Below are 19,386 nucleotides of genomic sequence, written 5' to 3' on the forward strand. Positions count from 1 at the left end.
GTGCAAAATATTTTGAAAAAATATTCAACCATTATTTGTGTATGCCGAACATTCGATAATTGTCCATTTCTGTACTGACAAAAGGCCATATTTTTTTTTTGTTTTATAGAAAAATTACAGCTTAATGATAACAAATATCTTAACAAACAACTTTAAATGAAAGGAAATTAGGATGATTAAAAAAATTGTGACATTTCTCAATACCCCTACTGACAGGTTGAAATGGCATGGTTTTGAAAAAGTGCCAATTCAGCAAAATTTGTATATTTTTAAAGGCTTGAATCTTGTAAGATCATGTTTTATTTTCAATAAAATGTAATTTTTCATGAAGCTTATATATTTATCTACAAAATGTAAGAAAATGGTGCTCGGCAAATGATACCTTCTCACGATAAAATAATAATTAATGATAGGCATGATGGCAATTTTGCCGAATTTTTGATTGTTTTATCTGTTTCAACAGAAACTTTTCAAAAGTATGTGATAGTCAAAATATAAGAAAAATAATGACTGAACTAATGTTTACTGGTTATATTAATTGAATAAACCAAGTTTTAATTAACTTAGTTTAAATTAGAAAATATACGAAAGGAGTAAACCCGGTAAGACCCCTTTTTGCCTTTTTTGCCCCTAAACTGAGCATTTTTACAATATGTTTAAAATATAAACTTATTCAAAAGAAAACTACTTTAGAAACTTAAAGATGGGCTGTTTTATTTACAATACTATGCACACTCATCAGGTAATATCATCATGAGTTCTTCACAATTTTAGCATTTTATAATATTCTAGTTTTTAGACGCTTTTTGTCTAAATTCAAAGTGGCCACAATTGAGTTCAGTCTTAAATTTTAAAACATGTTGTATTTGATAATGATTCATAAAACTGTTTAACATAAAAAAGATAGAGACTCAACATGAATGCAGCCCCTTGCAAATTTAGACAAAAAAACTATCGTAAAAGTACTAAAATTCTAAGCACAACACCTTCAGCATGTTCAGATGAAATCGGGGTATTTTCTTTTCTAAAATAGTATGAAAATGTAGACAAAATTGTACAAACTGCGCAGCTTTGTACATTCATGTTATCTATCTCCAGAAAAGAGGAAGATTTAATAGTTAAATAGCTATCATAGAATTGTGCCTCTTACCTAGGAAAGTGCTATATTTTGTATATTGTGATAAAGCTTTATGCGAATTATAAAGCGACTACTCCCAACAGTTCCTGATAAAACTGCAACTGAAATTTTGTGACGCTGACATGAACCAGTTAGTAATCCCTATGTCAATTCTGGGAGAACAGTGGACATAACAGTAATGTTAAGTTTCCTCCTAGAAAGTAATCTCTTGCAATTTGAGGCTTGGGAATAAAACATTTAAGATACAGTTGGCCTATTACTACCAGCTGAGACAAACACAAATACTTCAAATTGCAATAACCACATGTAATAAAAACAAATATGCACAGATAAATGGTTAAACTGTTGAGCAGACATTGTCATTAAAATGGATATGATTTTACTGTTTATATAATATTATGGTGGTCTGCCGTAAAGAAAAACGTGCAAAATGGTCTAAATACAAGTTTTTAGTCATGAATGAACATAATGAAGGTATTAGCAAAAAAGAGTAAAAGTTTGATAGATCTGAAAAAATTAACATAATAAGGTCATCAATATCTATTTTAACTAAATATCAAACAATTTTGCAGCATCAGAGTTGAGAAAATTTGAAAAAAACAAGCATTCTGTGAGTAATGCATGGCAATACATAGTCCACAACCCGTTACAAATTCATTCTAATGGAACAAAATTTTAAATTGCTCTATAATTTGTGTAAACTACATAAAATTATCGAGACAAAATCTTCAAGCCTAACGAAAAAACTTGTTGAATTCTGACTATCTAAGTGCATTTTCTATGTCCAAAGACCACAACTCTGCACACAAATATCAGACTGGAACAAAATTGAACCACTAAATACCAAAGAAAAGAAAAAACATCCAAAATGTCATTTTGTCTTTAGAAAATGAGTTATTTCCGTTTGAACAGAAATCTTCTAATGAATATGTATTTCATCAAAAATTTAGAGAAAGGGCTTAAACTGAACAAAGAGAAAATCTTAAAGCGTGAAAAATGAATTTGACCTGTAGCTTGTCATGATAAATCAATAAGCCAAATATCAAATAAAAATCTACAACACAAAAAAGTCTGATTTGCCGAACTGACAGATAGACAGACCGACTGACAGACAGAGGCAGTGCAAACCTAAGTTCACTTCGACGTTAGCCGTTAGGGAACTAAAAAGCAAAATCTTAACGTATCAACAAACAGGAAACAGATGTTCTTTGAAGAGGGGACATTGAAGATAATTTTGGAAAAGATTTCGATTTTTGAAGAGGTAGGGTCACCTCAACTGTCTTTCTTTTATCTGGATTTAATCTGAGATATAAATCAAAAACTTTTATATGGCACATTATATATGCACATATAAACTTTTTTGGAGGTAAAAAAAAGTCCACATTTTTTCACAATCGACACAACTTTCTAATCTAGACACTCAATGAGTGATTGCCCCTATAATTGGTTTCATTCCAATCAAAAGTTTCCAAGAGGAAGATATTTTGAAAAACAAGTATGTTCACAACTCTGTTTCATATAACATGCTTTTTAAAAGACTGTCATTATTTGAAAGTATGTGGAAACCAGGTGCTCCGCAGGGCGCAGCCTTATACAACCGCAGTGGTTGGACCCTGAACGGTTTTGGCAAATTCAATTTTGTCACAATGTTCAAGCTTGATGCTGTCTGAATTTGGATTGTGATTGAATTTTTGACAAAATAAAGGTTTTTGTTAAAAAATAAATGTGGTCAAAGATCAAACAAATCTATTGACCAATACTGTGCAATTGAAGATTTCTTCTTGAAACTTTTCAAAATTTGAAATTTGAAAAATTTTGAAAAAAAAGAAATCCCTTAAAAAAAAGGTAAACAAATCCCCCCAACTTATTGAAACCCCTCTTTAAGCAATAACCCTTAAACTCAATCCAATCCTTTCCTTTGTAGTATGGAACCTTGTAGTACAATTACAGAGAGATCCATACACTTAAACCCAAGTTATTGTTTGGAAACTAGAAACATGCTTCTTTTTGGCCCTTGTTTGGCCCCTAATTCCTACATATTTTGGGCAATTAATCTAAAACTTAATCCCAGACTCCGCTTTGCTATATGAAACATTGTGGTACAATTATAGAGAGATCCATACAATTACACACAAGTTAGGCCATAAAAAAAATAGGTTTGTTTGCCCAAACACTACCTACCGAGAAAAAAGCTGCCTACTCAAAATCTTTAATTGTCCTGATTTGAAGAAGTTTTTTTTTAATCAGATAGCCATGAAGACTTATAAACCATAGATACTATAATTTCTTTTTGTTGAAAAAAGAAAGAAAATGCCTACCTACCTACCCACTCTCTCAACCTTTGGGTAGGTTTGGGCAAACCAAAATATTTTTAATTATGGCCTTATTGTCAAGAAACTAGAAAAATGCTTGTTTTTGGCCCCTTTTTGGCCCTTAATTCCTAACTTTGAACCCATAACCCATTTTTTAAACTGAATCCAAACCTGCGTGTGGTTTTAAATATTGTGGTACAATATCAGAGCAATTGAAATACTTATACACAAGTTATTATCCTTAAACTATAACAAGCTTGTTTTGTGCCCCTTTTGAGCCCTTAATTCCTAAACGGTTGGGACCATCATCCCCAAAATCGATCCCAACCTTCCTTTTGTGGTATTGAACCTTCTGAACAAAATCATAAAGATCTTTACACTTAAACTAAAGTTATTGTCCGGAATATAAGTCTACTTTGATATCAGTTTAAGTTTACTAGCTTCCCATTATTTGCCAAGCTAAATTTTTTTACTTGTCTTAGAACTGTTATGCACCTTAAAAAAAATCCTAAAAGTTAAAAAAAATAAATATGATCTTGAGATAAAACACCTACTGAGTACATGTACCACATGCAAGTTATCTAATACATCTGTTGCACGAACCTCTCTGGCAAGCTGTTCACAACTATTCACAAATATGCAAATAAGGCTGTTAAATGAAAAATAGTGTGAATTAACAAAAACATTTTTTTTTATCTTAACTCCTAAATACCCAAAGATTTTGGAAATATATATAATGTTGCCAAGTTGTAACTACCAATTTGGACGAAATATGAGATTTTGCATGGTTTTATGGCAGACTGGCTCTTAAAACAGTTTAACGATTGGATTGTGATTGACTATTTAAAAAAATATGACTATCTTATTAATAATGAAAACGTTTTTTTTTGCAAATATTAACCCCATACAGGATCATGTAAAAATTAAAAATTATCACATACAACGATAATGTAATATCACATACCAACTGTGACATCGACCTTCATAACATATATGCCTTATAAAGAAATTTTGATGTGATCATTATTGGTTCATGGAATAAGTTTGAGTTATTTCCCTTTGAACAAAAATATGGTTTAACGCAGTACACTAACTTTAGATATGATTAATAGTTGTCTACAATTAGATATGCTTTGACACATGTATATCTGTTTTCAAATAATAATCAAATTTAATATATAGTTCCACATATTATTTTCTTTCATTCGTAACCAACTAATACAGATCTGCAAATTTATCTATCAATGTCACAATTAAAATGTTTTGAAATATATCCTATCATAAAAATAAATTATTATCTATTAAAGGAGTCCACTTAATAAAAAAAAATGTATATATATATAGCATTAAGAAAATTAGTTTATACAGAATAACAAACAAATTAAACCTACCACAAAATATTTCAATCAAATTACCATTGATGTTTAAAATGTCATTTCTCATTTATACTATTAAAAGAAATGGGTTATTTCCCTTTGTACAGATATGGATAAATTCATCAAAAATGAATTCTCATGAAAGCAGTATAACTGAACAACGATATAAGTTAAAATCCTGAATATTGACTTGACCTTTATCAAGTCACATGAAACAACATATCTAATTTTGAAAACATTTCTTCAAACCGTTTTCATGTAAATGGACGGACACTATTTGGCAGCCGCCCGTCCGCCGTACATTCCCAAATCAAAAATAGAATTTTACTTCGAAAATTAGTTAAAAGATCATTTTAAATGTAAGAAGTTGTGAAAACAAATGTATCAGCAAAATACAGAGTTCCAAGTTACATTTTAAAAGGGGAATTATATTAAACTTGTCAAAACAAAACGATGGACCATGTGAAACAAAGAAAATTTGGTAAAAAATCATCTTAAATGTAAGAAGTTGTGAAAACAAAAGTATCAGCAAAATACAGAGCTCCAAGATACATTTTAAAAGGGGAATTCTATTAAACCTGTCAAAACAAAACGATGGACCATGTAGAACAAAGAAAATGGTGGAGTTAAACCTTGTTTTATAGCTCGATTAACTCCCACGTGATTGCCAGTTGTATACAGTTATATATATTGACTAAATTGTGTGAACAACCAATGCAGACATTATTGGTTAATGTGACAACAATTGGGATTCAGCAGCCAAAAATATGCAGACACTTACCAACAATTTACAACATATGAAATCACGTCTTATAAAATGAAATAGTATTGATAAATAGAGAACGGCTTTAATTTAATTAAATACATAAGAGGAAGTATGCTTAAAAAAAGATGCAGACTCACATAACAATGTACTAATTGTAAAAAAGAATTTCTTTCCAAAAAGAAAGACCTATTTCATTAAATCCAAATTCTTGTATCTCTTTATAATTGTTTACCTGATCTTGATTCCAAACATTCCACTGGTATTTAGTATGCACAATTTTATGTTTATCACAGGTCCATTCATCATTTGCCAATGCTGCTTCTTCAGTTATATAGCATTCTAACCACGAGCAGGCATATTCAATGTGGAAGGGTAGTTTCTGACTGCTAGATGTGGCATGGACTGTGGTTTGATAGAACTCTGATATTCTGACTAATGTTGTAAACATGCTTTCCTTGATACCAGTGGCTATGTCTGGAACGATCAGACCATTGGAGGTTTTATGGGCTATGTAAAGCAGAATCCTGTTGCCTTCAACACATACCACAATATCATGTACCTTATCGAATGATAATCCAATAAATCCTGAAAACAGAAGTTTTCTTCCTTCATATGACTTCACGGTCCACATACTCAGACATGCGCTGATAAGACGATTTGGCAATGCTGGTGGTATAATTGTTCCTTTGAAAACAAATGCTAGACTGATGGCTTTCTCCGGTGTGCACTCTTGTGCCATGAAACCTGTGTTGTTTCTTTCTGTTAGCATACAGGGAACAAAGAAGTTTTCCACTGGTAACCGACTTCCTGTTTTCATATCATACCTTCGATGCTCTGACAGAATATCAAGATGGATGAGCATATCAAATATGAACTCTTTATACGGTAACAGTTTATCAAAGTGCTTTTGCTCCCAAATAAGATACAGGTCTTTCCTTTGTATTATTCCTCTTACTGACATTCTTTCAAAAGTTTTCCTTATGTCTCCTTTCTTTGGCCAAAAACCTTTGTCTGTAAAATAAAATGAATATCAAAAATTAAAGAAAATAAACATAGTATCAATTCTATGTAAAATTGTTTAGCCTATAATATGCGTTGGTTATATATCTTGTTTTTTTCTGTACCTGCCTCTTATAGTTCTGATAACATGAAATACTTTTTTTTTAATTGAGCATTATGCATATTTATTTTAAACTAACAATCTAAGTATGTCATTTTGATAGTAAAATGCATATGGTGAAATATCAATCGCAATACTAAACAAAACATCTTATGTAAATACACCATGACTGGATATGTAGAACCAAATATTACCTAAGTAAATTGGAAATGCTAATGCAACCACATAGCTTTGTTTTCTGTAAAGTTATTTCCTTTAAACTTATCCATCCAAAACTTTAACATTTTAACTTTGCAAGAGTTTCCTTGTAAAAAAAGCCATGAGTCATTCGGTGCGAATAGAAAATCTAACATGTGATTATGATTATACAGCTGTATACCAAATATTATTGAACTATCCTTAAACATTGTAAAGGCTTCTCTTATCTGATCTCCACACAAAACAATAACAAAATGTTGACGTTTTGACGAGAAAACTGTCTAAAGATGTATTAACAATCAAAATTTGACAACACAATATCTACAGCTTTCCAATCGTTCGTAATACTATGGCTCCAAAACTAGAGGAGAGGACTAAATACACACTCAACAGCATCTGTGCATTCAAAAATAACCGAATCAATATAATTAAACTACCAATCATTTGAGGCCTTCGCTAAATCGGGTGTGTTTATTTTTTGTGTTGCTGAATGTAATGTATCAGTTTGTTTTTTTCCCCTGTAGTTAGTTAATACTTCAGTTTTATCATGTATATCTTTTATATAGTCATTTTATTAGATTAACTGTTTGCAAAAGTATAAATTATTCTAAATAATAAGGATGTTCGTATCCCAAGTAGAAAACCCTGTCCGTATGTGGATCAGCTTTTTTGAACCTTTGCTGTTCAACTATGTACTTGTTTTGGCTTTCGAACTTTTGTATCTGGGCGTCAATAGTAAGTCTTGTGTGAACGCAACGCACTCCTGGCGTATTAAATTTTAATTCTGGTGCCTTTTGTTAGCTATTATTCGATTGTTTCTTTGTCCAATATGTTCTCCTATTTATTTGTATTGTAGTCCTGTTATGTTGTGTTGTCAATTTAATGTTATATTAAACATTGCCATTAAAGCGGGAGGTTTGGCATGCCACAAAACCAGGTTCAACCCACCATTTTTTTTCTTAAAAAAATGTCCTGTACCAAGTTAGAAATATGGTCACTGTTATATTATACTTCGTTTCTGTGTGTGTTACATTTTAATGTTGTGTCGTTGTTCTCCTCTTATATTTGATGCGTTTCTCTCAGTTTTAGTTTGTAACCCGGATTTGTTTTTTTCTATCGATGTATGAGTTTCGAACAGCGGTAAACTACTGTTGTCTTTATTTGTAAAGTGTTTTTATAGTGATAAAGGTCATAAGACAATGTTAACTGCAGTACCCCTTTTTAATATTTGTACTTAGTATGTCTGTTTGTTTTGTTAACACATCGTTGTCAATATAATGGAATTTTATGCGACGGTCACACAAATTGCAGATTTAGCTAGCTTTAAAACAAGGTTTAATTCAGAATTTTCTACACAACAAAATGCCTGTACCAAGTCAGGAATATGACAGTTGTTATATTATCCATTCGTTTGGAGTGTTTGACCTTTCGATTTTGCCATTTGATATAGAACTTTCCTTTTTAAATTTTGCCCGGAGTTCAGTAATGTTGTGATTTTACTTTTTTGTAAAAACATAAGTTATAGTTTTTAAAATTGAAATTTTTATAGCAACTAAATTTGCAAAAAAAATTTTTTTTATATTAAATTTAATTGAAACATGTCAAACAATCATTAATTTCTTAACAATCTACACGAGGAAACAGCAAATCTAATATGAGTCCATACTCATCATTCCATACCTGTCACGAAGGATCGCATTACTTCCACTAGGAGAAGCGGGCTGATAACAACATAATCTCTTAACTGTGGTATATCAAAGTATACTATTTTTCCTAGGGAATGGTGGAACTGCAGAAACTCTCTGAGCTGATCAAAAGACAAGACGGACACCTTGCTGATGGCATTTAGTTCTTCAACTTCTGCCAGTGACAATATTTGCTTCCCTTCAGCTACTAGCTCAGCAATCTCAAGTTCAAGGGGAACAAAGGCATTCGGCATTCTTTCCCCCCAGCATGGGTGATCGAATGTTAGATCTGTAATTGTTGTCTTCAGAACTTCTATCTCAGGATCAAATTCGTCTGTTGCATTAACGAATATTTGTTTGTCAAGGACCAGATGATGTCGTCCTTCGTGGTCTTTGAATAACTCTTCTACTCCAGAGAATACCAATTCACGCTGTGTCTCAATAACCTCCTATAAAGATGTACAGAGGTTCTAAAGTAAACAATCAATATTGTGTGTTGAGTCCGTGTTTTCTGTTTGCCGCTTGTGGTGTTTAAATATACATCAATAGTGACATTATTAGAATAATACATTTGTCCTTAAGGAGTCAATGGACTATTGTTCATTTGTTTTGTTTGTACATCCTACTTACCTGAACAATTTTTGCCTTTTACACGTTCTCCTTATCTATTATATTATTAAATATAACTGTAACATTTTACAACATTAAACTATTGCGCACAAAAACTATACATGGGGTGGTCCATTTGGTCTGAAATTGTCAAAGTAGACATATTTTTACTTATTTATCACTTTAACTCCATATCAATCTAAATGCTGTAGTTTTTCAGATAAAAGCCACAATATTACATTTGACCCTTATGTTTTTTTATAGCCATGGCAGACATGTTTATAAATTGTTCTAAACTTCACAAAAATTTAGAATTATTAGGCCCAGTAGTTTTAGAGAAGAAGAAATTATGAACTAATTGTGTTAATGTCTTTAATGGGGAAAATCTCATTAAGGAATCAATTGACAATTTAGGTCATACTATCGTTTTATCTTCATTCTCAATAATATTCAAGAAAAATATCAGCAACTGCAACATTACCTTAAAATTGCAATGGGTTGTTCTGTTCGTCTGAACATTTCAGGGCTGATAGATATTGACCCATTAAACATATTTAAATTGTCTGATTTGATTTAAATGCTTTCGTTTTTGGGATATAAGCAAAAAACTGCAATTGGCAACTATTGTCTATTTTAGCCATGGCTGCCATATGTGTTGATGGATCAAAACTAAGGATACATACTATAAACTAAATACCAAAATGAACATTCCTTTAAAGCTTAGAGGTATTCGGCTCAGCAGTTTCAGATGAGAAGATTCGTGATACAGTATACGACAACAACAACGAAGGACGCCAAGTGATCGCTAAAGGGGCAGGTGAGCTTATAATAATATTAAAACCATTTTGAAAGTCATCATGATTATTTCCAATTGTAACTTACCATTTCAGATTTATAAATCATTAAATACCATCCGGCACTTTCAGTTAAAATTTTGATGTATTTGGCCTAGTAGTTGCAGAGAGTTTTGGATACGTAACAGACTTGCATGAAAAAAAGTAAAAAAGTAAACGTTTTACGGGAAATAACTTCTAAAGTATTCAATTGATGACCTTGTAGATCCTACATAGCTAAACATGTTTTGCCTTTTTACGTTTTCTGTCTCTCTATGATATAATTAAAAGATGATAATTAAAAACAGTAAATTAAAAAAAAAATACAGTGTCTGGGACAGTTACCCTACGTTGAGTGATCTAAGAGGTTTATACTGTAATAGATAGTTTATGACTTATTCATCCCTTTACTATAACTTTTGTATTTTTTGAGAAAAAAATGCTATAACTTTCATTAAAAGTACACACCAAGTAGCAAAAAACCAATAATGAGTTGTTTTATAAGCCTGAAAATTACAAGGCTGATAGATCTTGATCTATTGAGAATTGTAATTCACTTGTCAGATTTGCTCTAAATGGTTAGTTTTTTGAGAAAAAAAGCCACAAACTGTATTTGACCCCAATCTTCTATTTTCAGCTGTGACGGCTATGTTTGTTGATGGATCAAAACTTTGGATACAATTTAGATACCCTAAAGAACATTCAGTTAAAGTTTGAAGGTAGTTGGCCCAGTAGTTCAGAGGAGAAGATTCTTGATACAGTTTACGACGACGAGAACGAAGGACGTCAAGTGATGGCATTAGGTCCAGGAGAGCTAATTATAATAAAAAAACCATATTGTAACGTACACTTTCATATTTATAAATTAGACTTCTCCGACAGATAACAAATAATTTGCGAAGAATACCTTTATACCACGAGTTCACTTACCTTTGGTACTTTGTCTTTATGAGTAGCAACAAACAAGATCTTTGGAATGCCTGTGAATACTGCCTTGCAATAGGTAAGGATACAGTTCACCCAGTGTTGTAAAAAAACTGAATAGAAATAATTGTATCATTGTATCTGAGTGTCATTTATAGATACCGATTAAACATTCTAGATTATTGTTGTTCATATTGTATATATTGCTGGTTTGCTTTATCGATGACTTGGTTGTATTAATTATGTTGCCAATTTGATAAGCTATAGACATTACTTTGTAGTAATAGACATTACTTTGTAGTAAATTACAAGAGGGACGAAAGATACCAAAGGGACAGTCAAACTCATAAATCTAAAACAAACCGACAACGCCATGGCCAAAAATAAAAAAGACAAACAGAAAAACAATAGTACACACGACACAACAATGGATGGTTCTTCCGAAGAAATTTTTGTTTTATCAACATTTTTATAAGATGTATTCATGTATATACTATTTTATACATTATACCTGCTGGAGTTGGTGTCATATGCTGCCCTGGAAAACACAACACATCAGGAACCTGTTTGTGCAATCCTTCGCTGCCATCAAATACAACAAGAAACAAAGCTCTGAACGTCATGAAGGTTTGGTGAGTCGTATAGTATACATACTGTCCACCAAAGTCCCAGAAGATTAGTCGGCCAACTTTCATCTTATATTTGCCACTTTTAAGGACTTTTTCCATTTTCATTCTGATTTCATCTTTAGTCATCTTGGCTTTCATTTTCTGTTTTAGCTGCTGTCTCGATAGAGATACAATGGATGACGCTTGAGATGATAAAGAAAGGGCTGCTGTTTGTTGGTTGTAGAGATTATCTGCTGTGTTTAACTGGACAGGTAATGCTATGGCTTGCGACTGCTGTAGAGGAACACCTGGATTGCCCATGTTATCATCTGTACTTCCAATTGGACTTGTATATGATGATTGTTGTTGGTCTAACTTTTCGTTTGAATTAGTTTCCTCCTCTTCTACAGAGGTCATCAACACTTTATTGTATACAACATCCATGGCGTTGTATGTTTCTGTAATACAACATAGACTAGTTTAAGATAAGTATTTGTAAGGTTCACTGTCTTGTTAATGTAATTTCTCATTCATATCACTGAGTAATACATTGAAAAAATAATCAATCTCATTATTTTGTTTTTAAACTTACGCTTTTTTTTTCGAGGTAAACCCATCACCATGTAATAAAAAAGATATGAATACTTATCCATCAAAACTATTTATATTATGTGTCACAACACTAAAAAGGCGGTTTTTCCTTGAATTATTACATTATTAAAGCCTTTGTTATAGAGTTTTATAGGATCAGCTATATTTTTGTTTAGTTGATGGTTAAATACTTGTTCATTATTGTACATTATGATTAGTTGACATATGCTGGACTGCTGCGATACATAGCAATACAATGAATATGGATTTTTCTTTGTTCTACATACTGGTCTAAACCACAACTTTCAAATTGTACAGAAGGAGGGTTGAATTGATACACAGACTAGAACAAATCATACAATGGTGGACAGGGCAATAGATCATCATAACAGAAGACTAAATACTAACCTGATTTTATTACAGTATATATGATTTAACATTTAACACAGTGATATACAAAACATGTATTTAAACATTATTACATTTTTGTAAGTTAAATGTTCTTAGTTAAAGTTTATTAGAGAACTTATTTGTGTGTGTGTGTGTCACCTCACCTGGATTAATTAGGATCCAACTTCTTGTCTTTATGTCAAGACCACAGCGACCTTCAACAAGGGAAATTCCGTCAGTCGGATGTCTCCCTTCTGGTATAACATCTCCGGCTAACAGCTTCACAAGACTTGTTTTTCCGACAGCAAATTGACCAGTTACCATGCATCTCATATCGAATGATTCATAGCTGCCTTCACCCAGTAGACGATTTAACATGGCGGAATTTTGCTTTATTGGGATGGAATCTAAAAAAAGTGTATATTTATTATTCTGGTAGGGCAGAGAAGTATGCATACTCCAAGAAAACATACTCAGATAAATGTAACAGTAGTATACCGTTGTTTTAAAGTCCCAAATCGATAGAAAAAAAAACAAAGAATTTCGGGTTATATACTAAAATTGATGGAAACACATTATCTATAAGAGGAACATAATATGAACAACAGGAACACCGGACTGCAACCCCCCCCCCCCCCGGCATTTGTTAACTAACAGTATATTTTGTTTTTGATTACTGTATTTTAATTGTTTCACATAAAACAACCACATAACCCACACCTGTATATGCTACTTGTCGAAGAGAAAAAAAAAATCATAGGACATCTAAGTTTAAAGACTCATCTCAGAATCATCTCATATCAACATCTTGTTGATATGTATATCTAAATATGATGTCCTCATTTATCATATATAAATATAAATGGCTAAAAATGTCATCAAACTCAATTGTGTTGCTATGACAAAGTGTTGCGGTAGTATATGTGCAGCTAACGTATGGTTTCAGAAAAGTTAAGATGACAAACTGTTGCAGCAGTATATTTATGCCAAAATTTATATGTGGAAAAAGTGTAACACATCGAAAAAAATAATAAAAATGAATGATAATTTCCTCTTATTCCTGTCGATTTGCACGTCTACATTGAATGTCCTTATTAATTACAAATGTTATGAAATTCTGTAGGAGTTGAGATGACTAACTATTACAGTTGTATATTGTGTAGTGTTGTTAACTGGTTCACCGTAGGAAGGACCGAATATTGGAAACCAAAAACAATAACCACTTTACCAGAACTTTTTTTTTTTTTTTTTTTTAAAGAATTGATATAATGTGTATTGGAATCATTGTTAAATTTTGTTGAATTTGAGAACAATAGATCAGTATATTGATTGCTACTGTTACCGTTGAAAACCTTCTAAATACAATTTAATTAGCTCAAAAACAATTTATGATCAGTCCAGGGGCAGGGCGAAGGTAAACATAGTTAGCATACATGTATTTGGCACAGTTGAAAGCGAATAACATTTTCGGATTTACTGTATCATTCCAATCATTTTTTATTTAATATTGCGAAGACCTACATGTAATGCTCAATTCTCTGCAAATTTGTACTTGTTTGGCTTTATCGTCACTGATGAGTCTTATGTAGACGAAAGCCTCTGGCGTATTACATTATAATCCTGATACCTTTGATAACTATGTAAAAATATACAAGTTTTTGGCCAAGGTTTTGTCATACTTAAAACATACTGCTAACTCAAATGATAAAATGCTAGTCATTTGATAATTTTGTGGTATGACTTAAATGCTCAAACAATCCACATTATTATCCGAGACACAAGAGGAAATGAAACTGTTTCAGACATTGTCAATTCGATGCGTTCAAGATAATTTCCATGGTATGACTATCACGCTCAAACACTCTTCATAATTTTCTGAGACACTGAGAAAATAAAACTGTTGCAGACACTGTCAATTTGATGAAATCAAGATAAATTGCATCTTACAAATCTGAAGTTTAAATTAAAAAAAATGGGTTATTAAAAGTAACACTTCACCAAGGATGATCAAAGCGTAGCATTTAAATGCCAAAGGATAAGCTTCATTGTGTCGTATCATGAAAATGTACAAATTTAGTACTGACAAAGCCTTTAATCATCAACTTAAGTACCTGTTAACCCGTTAATGTACGAAAGATTATCCGAGTAACCTGCAAGACAAAACTATTTGATTTGACAACATTAATATTTAAACCAAAAGGAGGATAACTCTATGAAAAAAATATTAATGAGTTCCAGCTGATATGTACATTTACATTTTAAAAATGTCCTTCTAATATGCAAAGTTTCGTGAAATTCTATTGTATGGTCGAAGAGGACAGGACTGGCCGACCGACGGACAGATGGATAAATAGACGGGTTAAAAATCTTACCCTACGCAACTTCGTTATTTGGTGGTGACCTAAGAAATTAATATAGATAAATAAGAGGGGAATGTGTTAATAAAAAAAGAGCATGCTTCCTCTTGCATATGAAGTAGGGATGGCAACGAGTACTCCAGTATTCGTGTACTCGTTCGGAAGGCTGAATACTCCAGTACAATTTTAGTACTCGGATACTCGTTTGCATTTATAAATCTCCAAATATGTTCTCCTCAAATTTCCACTCAATTTAGTTTCATTGCATATTCCCTTCGTAATACTAATGAAAATTTATCAGCAACAAATTGTCTTTAAACGTTTACAATGATTGTGGCAAACCAAGTTTAACAAACAATTAACAAAAAAAAGCAAGATACAAACAAATAACCAAACAAGAATGTTTCCATAATATACGGATGTCCCTATTCACACTATCAATATCTATGTTAAGTGAACCATGAAATTATGACCAAAACTAATTTGGCAACAACATTAGAAAGATCATATTATAAAGATAATGTGTACAAAGCTTCAAGTTGAGTGGTCTTCAACTTCATCAAAAACTACCATGATGACAAAACACTTAAAACTCCAGCAGGAAAGTCGGACGAACGACGGACAAACGAACGGACTCACACACAGAAAAAAAATTATGGCCATAAATAGGGCATAAAAACATAAAAACATAAGTGATAAATTTACAATATTACAAACTTAAATAACGTAAATACGCTATCCAGGCACTACATGTACTATGTGTTATAGTAGTAACGACAACATCCGTTACTTCCTAGAGGAAGACTAAAAACTTAGATAGTCAGAAAGACTTTCATCTGAATCTGGGACCAGATCATATTTTAAAACAAGAACACAATCAAAGTGACTTGTGATGAACCCTAGGCAACGGATAATTGACATTTGTAACGGTATTTGTACACGGATTAACACTTTCAATGATTAATAACTCATCACAAGCCGTAAACTTACTTTGTTTGTTAATCAAGACTGGTAATTGGTATGAGATGAACAGGTACATAATATAATGTAGTAACGCTTTATTCTAGAAACATATTAATTGTGGTTTAACTTTTAATTTAAAGAGAAACAAAGATACCAGAGGAACATTCAAATAGTTATCAAAAGTACCAGGATTATAATTTAGTACATCAGACGCGCGTTTCGTCTACATAAGACTCATCAGTGACGCTCATATCAAAATAGTTATAAAGCCAAACAAGTATAAAGTTGAAGAGCATTGAGGATCCAAAATTCCAAAAAGTTGTGCCAAATACGGCTAAGGTAATCTATTCCTGGGACAAGAAAATCCTTTGTTTTTCGAAAAATTCAAAGTTTTGTGAACAGGAAATTTAAACAAAATGACCACATAATTGATATTCATGTCAACACCGAAGTGCTGACTACTAGTCTGGTAATACCCTCGGGGACGAAACGTCCGCCAGCAGTGGCATCGACCCAGTGGTGTAGATGAAAATTATGTGACAACGCCAAGACTAAGAAAGAAAAGAAAAACAAACAAACAAAAATGCCAAAAAAAACCAACACCAACACAGACAACTAAAGAAATATCGTTGCGTACAAGTAATTTGAAGTCCAATATTTGTTATTGACAAGTCGCAATCAAAAAAAATCTTAACTCCACAGAAACAAATAAAACAGATTGTTTGGCAAATCTGACTTTTATATGTAAATATTTATGCTTTAGTGGCAGGTATCAAATTTGGTTCAGGAACGCGTACACAAATAATTGACACAAAAAGGAGGAGCGATACACATAATCATCTGGTAAGGATCAAGTTATATTTTGTAGTCATAAAGTTTGAGTTATTATGATAATACGTATGTCTTTCCGTTAGATGCCAAGCGATGTTATACTATTATAATAAGGTTTATGAAAGGTGAAAACAAAAATATCGCACTCACCACCAATTCAAACGTATAATTAGACCTTTAAGAACATAAAGAGATAAAAGCACAAAAATACTGAACGCCGAGGAAAATTCAAAAAAAATTTACTAATCAAACGGCAGAATCAAAAGCTCAAACACATCAAACGAATGGATAACAACTGTAATATTCCTGACTTGGTACAGGCATTTTCTTATGTAGAAATTAAGATTTATCCGAATACTTGAGTACTCACGATCGCGAGTATCATGACCTAGTATTTTAATATCAAATTTCAATCTGTTGATATCCATAATATAAAGTTATACAGAGACATAACTCAAATACAGTAAAAGTTACACTTTCCAAATAAAATTCATGCTTTATTTGAATGTTTGTTGTACAAAGCATTGTGAATAAGTTTCATAGTTGAGGTAAACTACAGTTGGACAAACGGAAACCAAACTCGAATCGTTCGGACTTCCATATGTATAGACGTACGGACGGACAGGGGATGAAAAGAAGATGCGCAACATACACGATACCTTGTGGCATAACGTTTTTAAATTCACAGTGGTCTCATGTATAAGCCCGAATGAGTAGGCAATACCAGCACTCTAATTGCAAAAGACCAATCCTTGGTGCCTTAAACGTTAAATTGAAAGTAAAACATAGAAGTTTGTCCCTGTATCCTGTTGACATGTATATGTTGGGATTGCACAATATCGCTTTCATCAGACTGTTTAGTACATATGTACCTTAAATCTGGTTTAGTAGTTTTTTCTATTCCACCATCATTGACCATTTACAATTTAGATTTCAAAGCATTCCTACAACTCAGTCAACCATGACACAAAAACTCGACAGGTTATTGACATATTTCATTTAAATAAAATGTGAACTTTATGTATTAAATTACTTTCAGCGTCTGCCAGAAATGATGACAGATATTACTCAAATCCTGGGTAGAATTTGAGCAGTTTATTTGAAGGTGATTGAGATATTGTATCATTCACTTTTCATGAATAGTTTACCCACTTTTCCTATTAATTTATTGTGTTTATTATAAATACATACTAAGGTTTCCACATTTCAAAAACAATCATTTATAAGCAGGTACAAGAATAGTTAACATAAGATAATTACCTTTCACTTCTGGAGCTGCAGTGTCAGGAAATACTTCGGGAGACGTCTTTGACATAGCAGTCTACAAAAGCAATATGCTATAATCTAGTATAACTTAGGTGAACACTTGTCCAATAGTTCCAAATATATCTTTAAGGCCCTTGTTGCTAATATAAACATATATTTTGAGAACAAACAATTTCAAATTTGCACATAATTTGCACTTGATATCTGGACATTCATAAAATCAGGAACATTCGTTTGTCAGACACTTTTTTATGACAACCTGTGAGTCTGTATGTAGAAGCAGGGCATACACATTTTCAAGTTGCAAAGTTGATCAGGCTGTTGATACAACCTACGCTATTCAGCACTCGAGACAAGCACCATGCAAAGGACCACATATATAGTTATGTGACGCCGACAAGGATCCCTAATCCCTATACCCCCCAAACAGAACGAAATATATTATTAAACAACTGTTTTCCTCCGTCCTTTTTCAGATTATTATTTTTCTTTACATTTCTCTTAGAAGCAGTTACCACTAATTTTGAAAACAGTTGTGGTTATTGACTATATTTGTACAGGAGATAATGCTTCATTTCTTAAAGTATGTTATGACTTAAAATGTGGAACAACAAGATGAACTGCAATGTGGACCAATTCGATAACAGGACCAAAAATTAAATAAAAATAATTATATTAGGTATATTTAACAACCTCAGGAATTCAAGACTTTAAATTAAAACCCATTGAAATTGGTCAAGAAACTATCAATTAATACATGTATAACAAAAATATTGCATTTATCCCCTTTTCCTAATCCTTTAGTATCATAACCCATTTAATCAATCCGAACATTTCTTTAACGGTGTGAAATTTTGTGGTACAATTTCATAGCAAAACACTTTAACTTGGTCTACGCCTTGGCAACCAATCAAATGTTGCCATCATACAGTACCCTCATAATATGCCTAACAATATACTACTAACACAACTACCACAAACAAATACAGTACCAACCTTTACCACAAACCAGATACATTATTATCACACCTAGTACCAACAATACAGTACCAAAAAACATGTGAATTAAAAATGTCAAATTATTTAGTTTGAGAATTAAAAGAATTAAGCACATTTTTTTTCTAGCAGTTATTTAAGAAATAATTCATGCAAGTTACAGATTGATAGAATGGTTTAGCTTATATTACAGGGAGTAAATCGGAACAGCCACACACACCACATACCCACCATCGCTACAGTTTTTTGATGACCGTATTTGTCCTATTATAATCGAAACAGAGACTGATAATTAAGATATTGTCGCAAAACCAGAAGTTCATAGTTTTTTTTGCCCCTAATTCCTCAACGGTTTTAGCCATGACCTACAATCGATCAATCCGAACTTTTCTGAGAGGTAAAGAAGTTTTTTTTATAAAATGT

At 32.2% G+C, this 19,386-nt stretch overlaps 1 protein-coding gene across 1 annotated transcript in view; it reads right to left on the reverse strand.

Moving 5' to 3' along the window:
- LOC139481749 (uncharacterized) overlaps window positions 1-19,386 on the reverse strand; it is a 42,848-nt gene that overhangs the window by 10,837 nt on the left and 12,625 nt on the right. Inside the window, exons 8-13 of the mRNA XM_071265240.1 lie at window positions 17,962-18,022; window positions 12,715-12,957; window positions 11,473-12,027; window positions 10,968-11,074; window positions 8,591-9,044; window positions 5,825-6,603 (exon numbers count right to left, since the gene is read on the reverse strand). Coding sequence (XP_071121341.1) covers window positions 5,825-6,603; window positions 8,591-9,044; window positions 10,968-11,074; window positions 11,473-12,027; window positions 12,715-12,957; window positions 17,962-18,022 — 2,199 coding nt within the window. The remainder of the gene's footprint in view (window positions 1-5,824; window positions 6,604-8,590; window positions 9,045-10,967; window positions 11,075-11,472; window positions 12,028-12,714; window positions 12,958-17,961; window positions 18,023-19,386) is intronic.

The sequence above is a fragment of the Mytilus edulis genome, chromosome 7 (assembly GCF_963676685.1).
Source record: "Mytilus edulis chromosome 7, xbMytEdul2.2, whole genome shotgun sequence".
In the NCBI taxonomy this organism is placed as follows: Eukaryota; Metazoa; Mollusca; class Bivalvia; order Mytilida; family Mytilidae; genus Mytilus; species Mytilus edulis.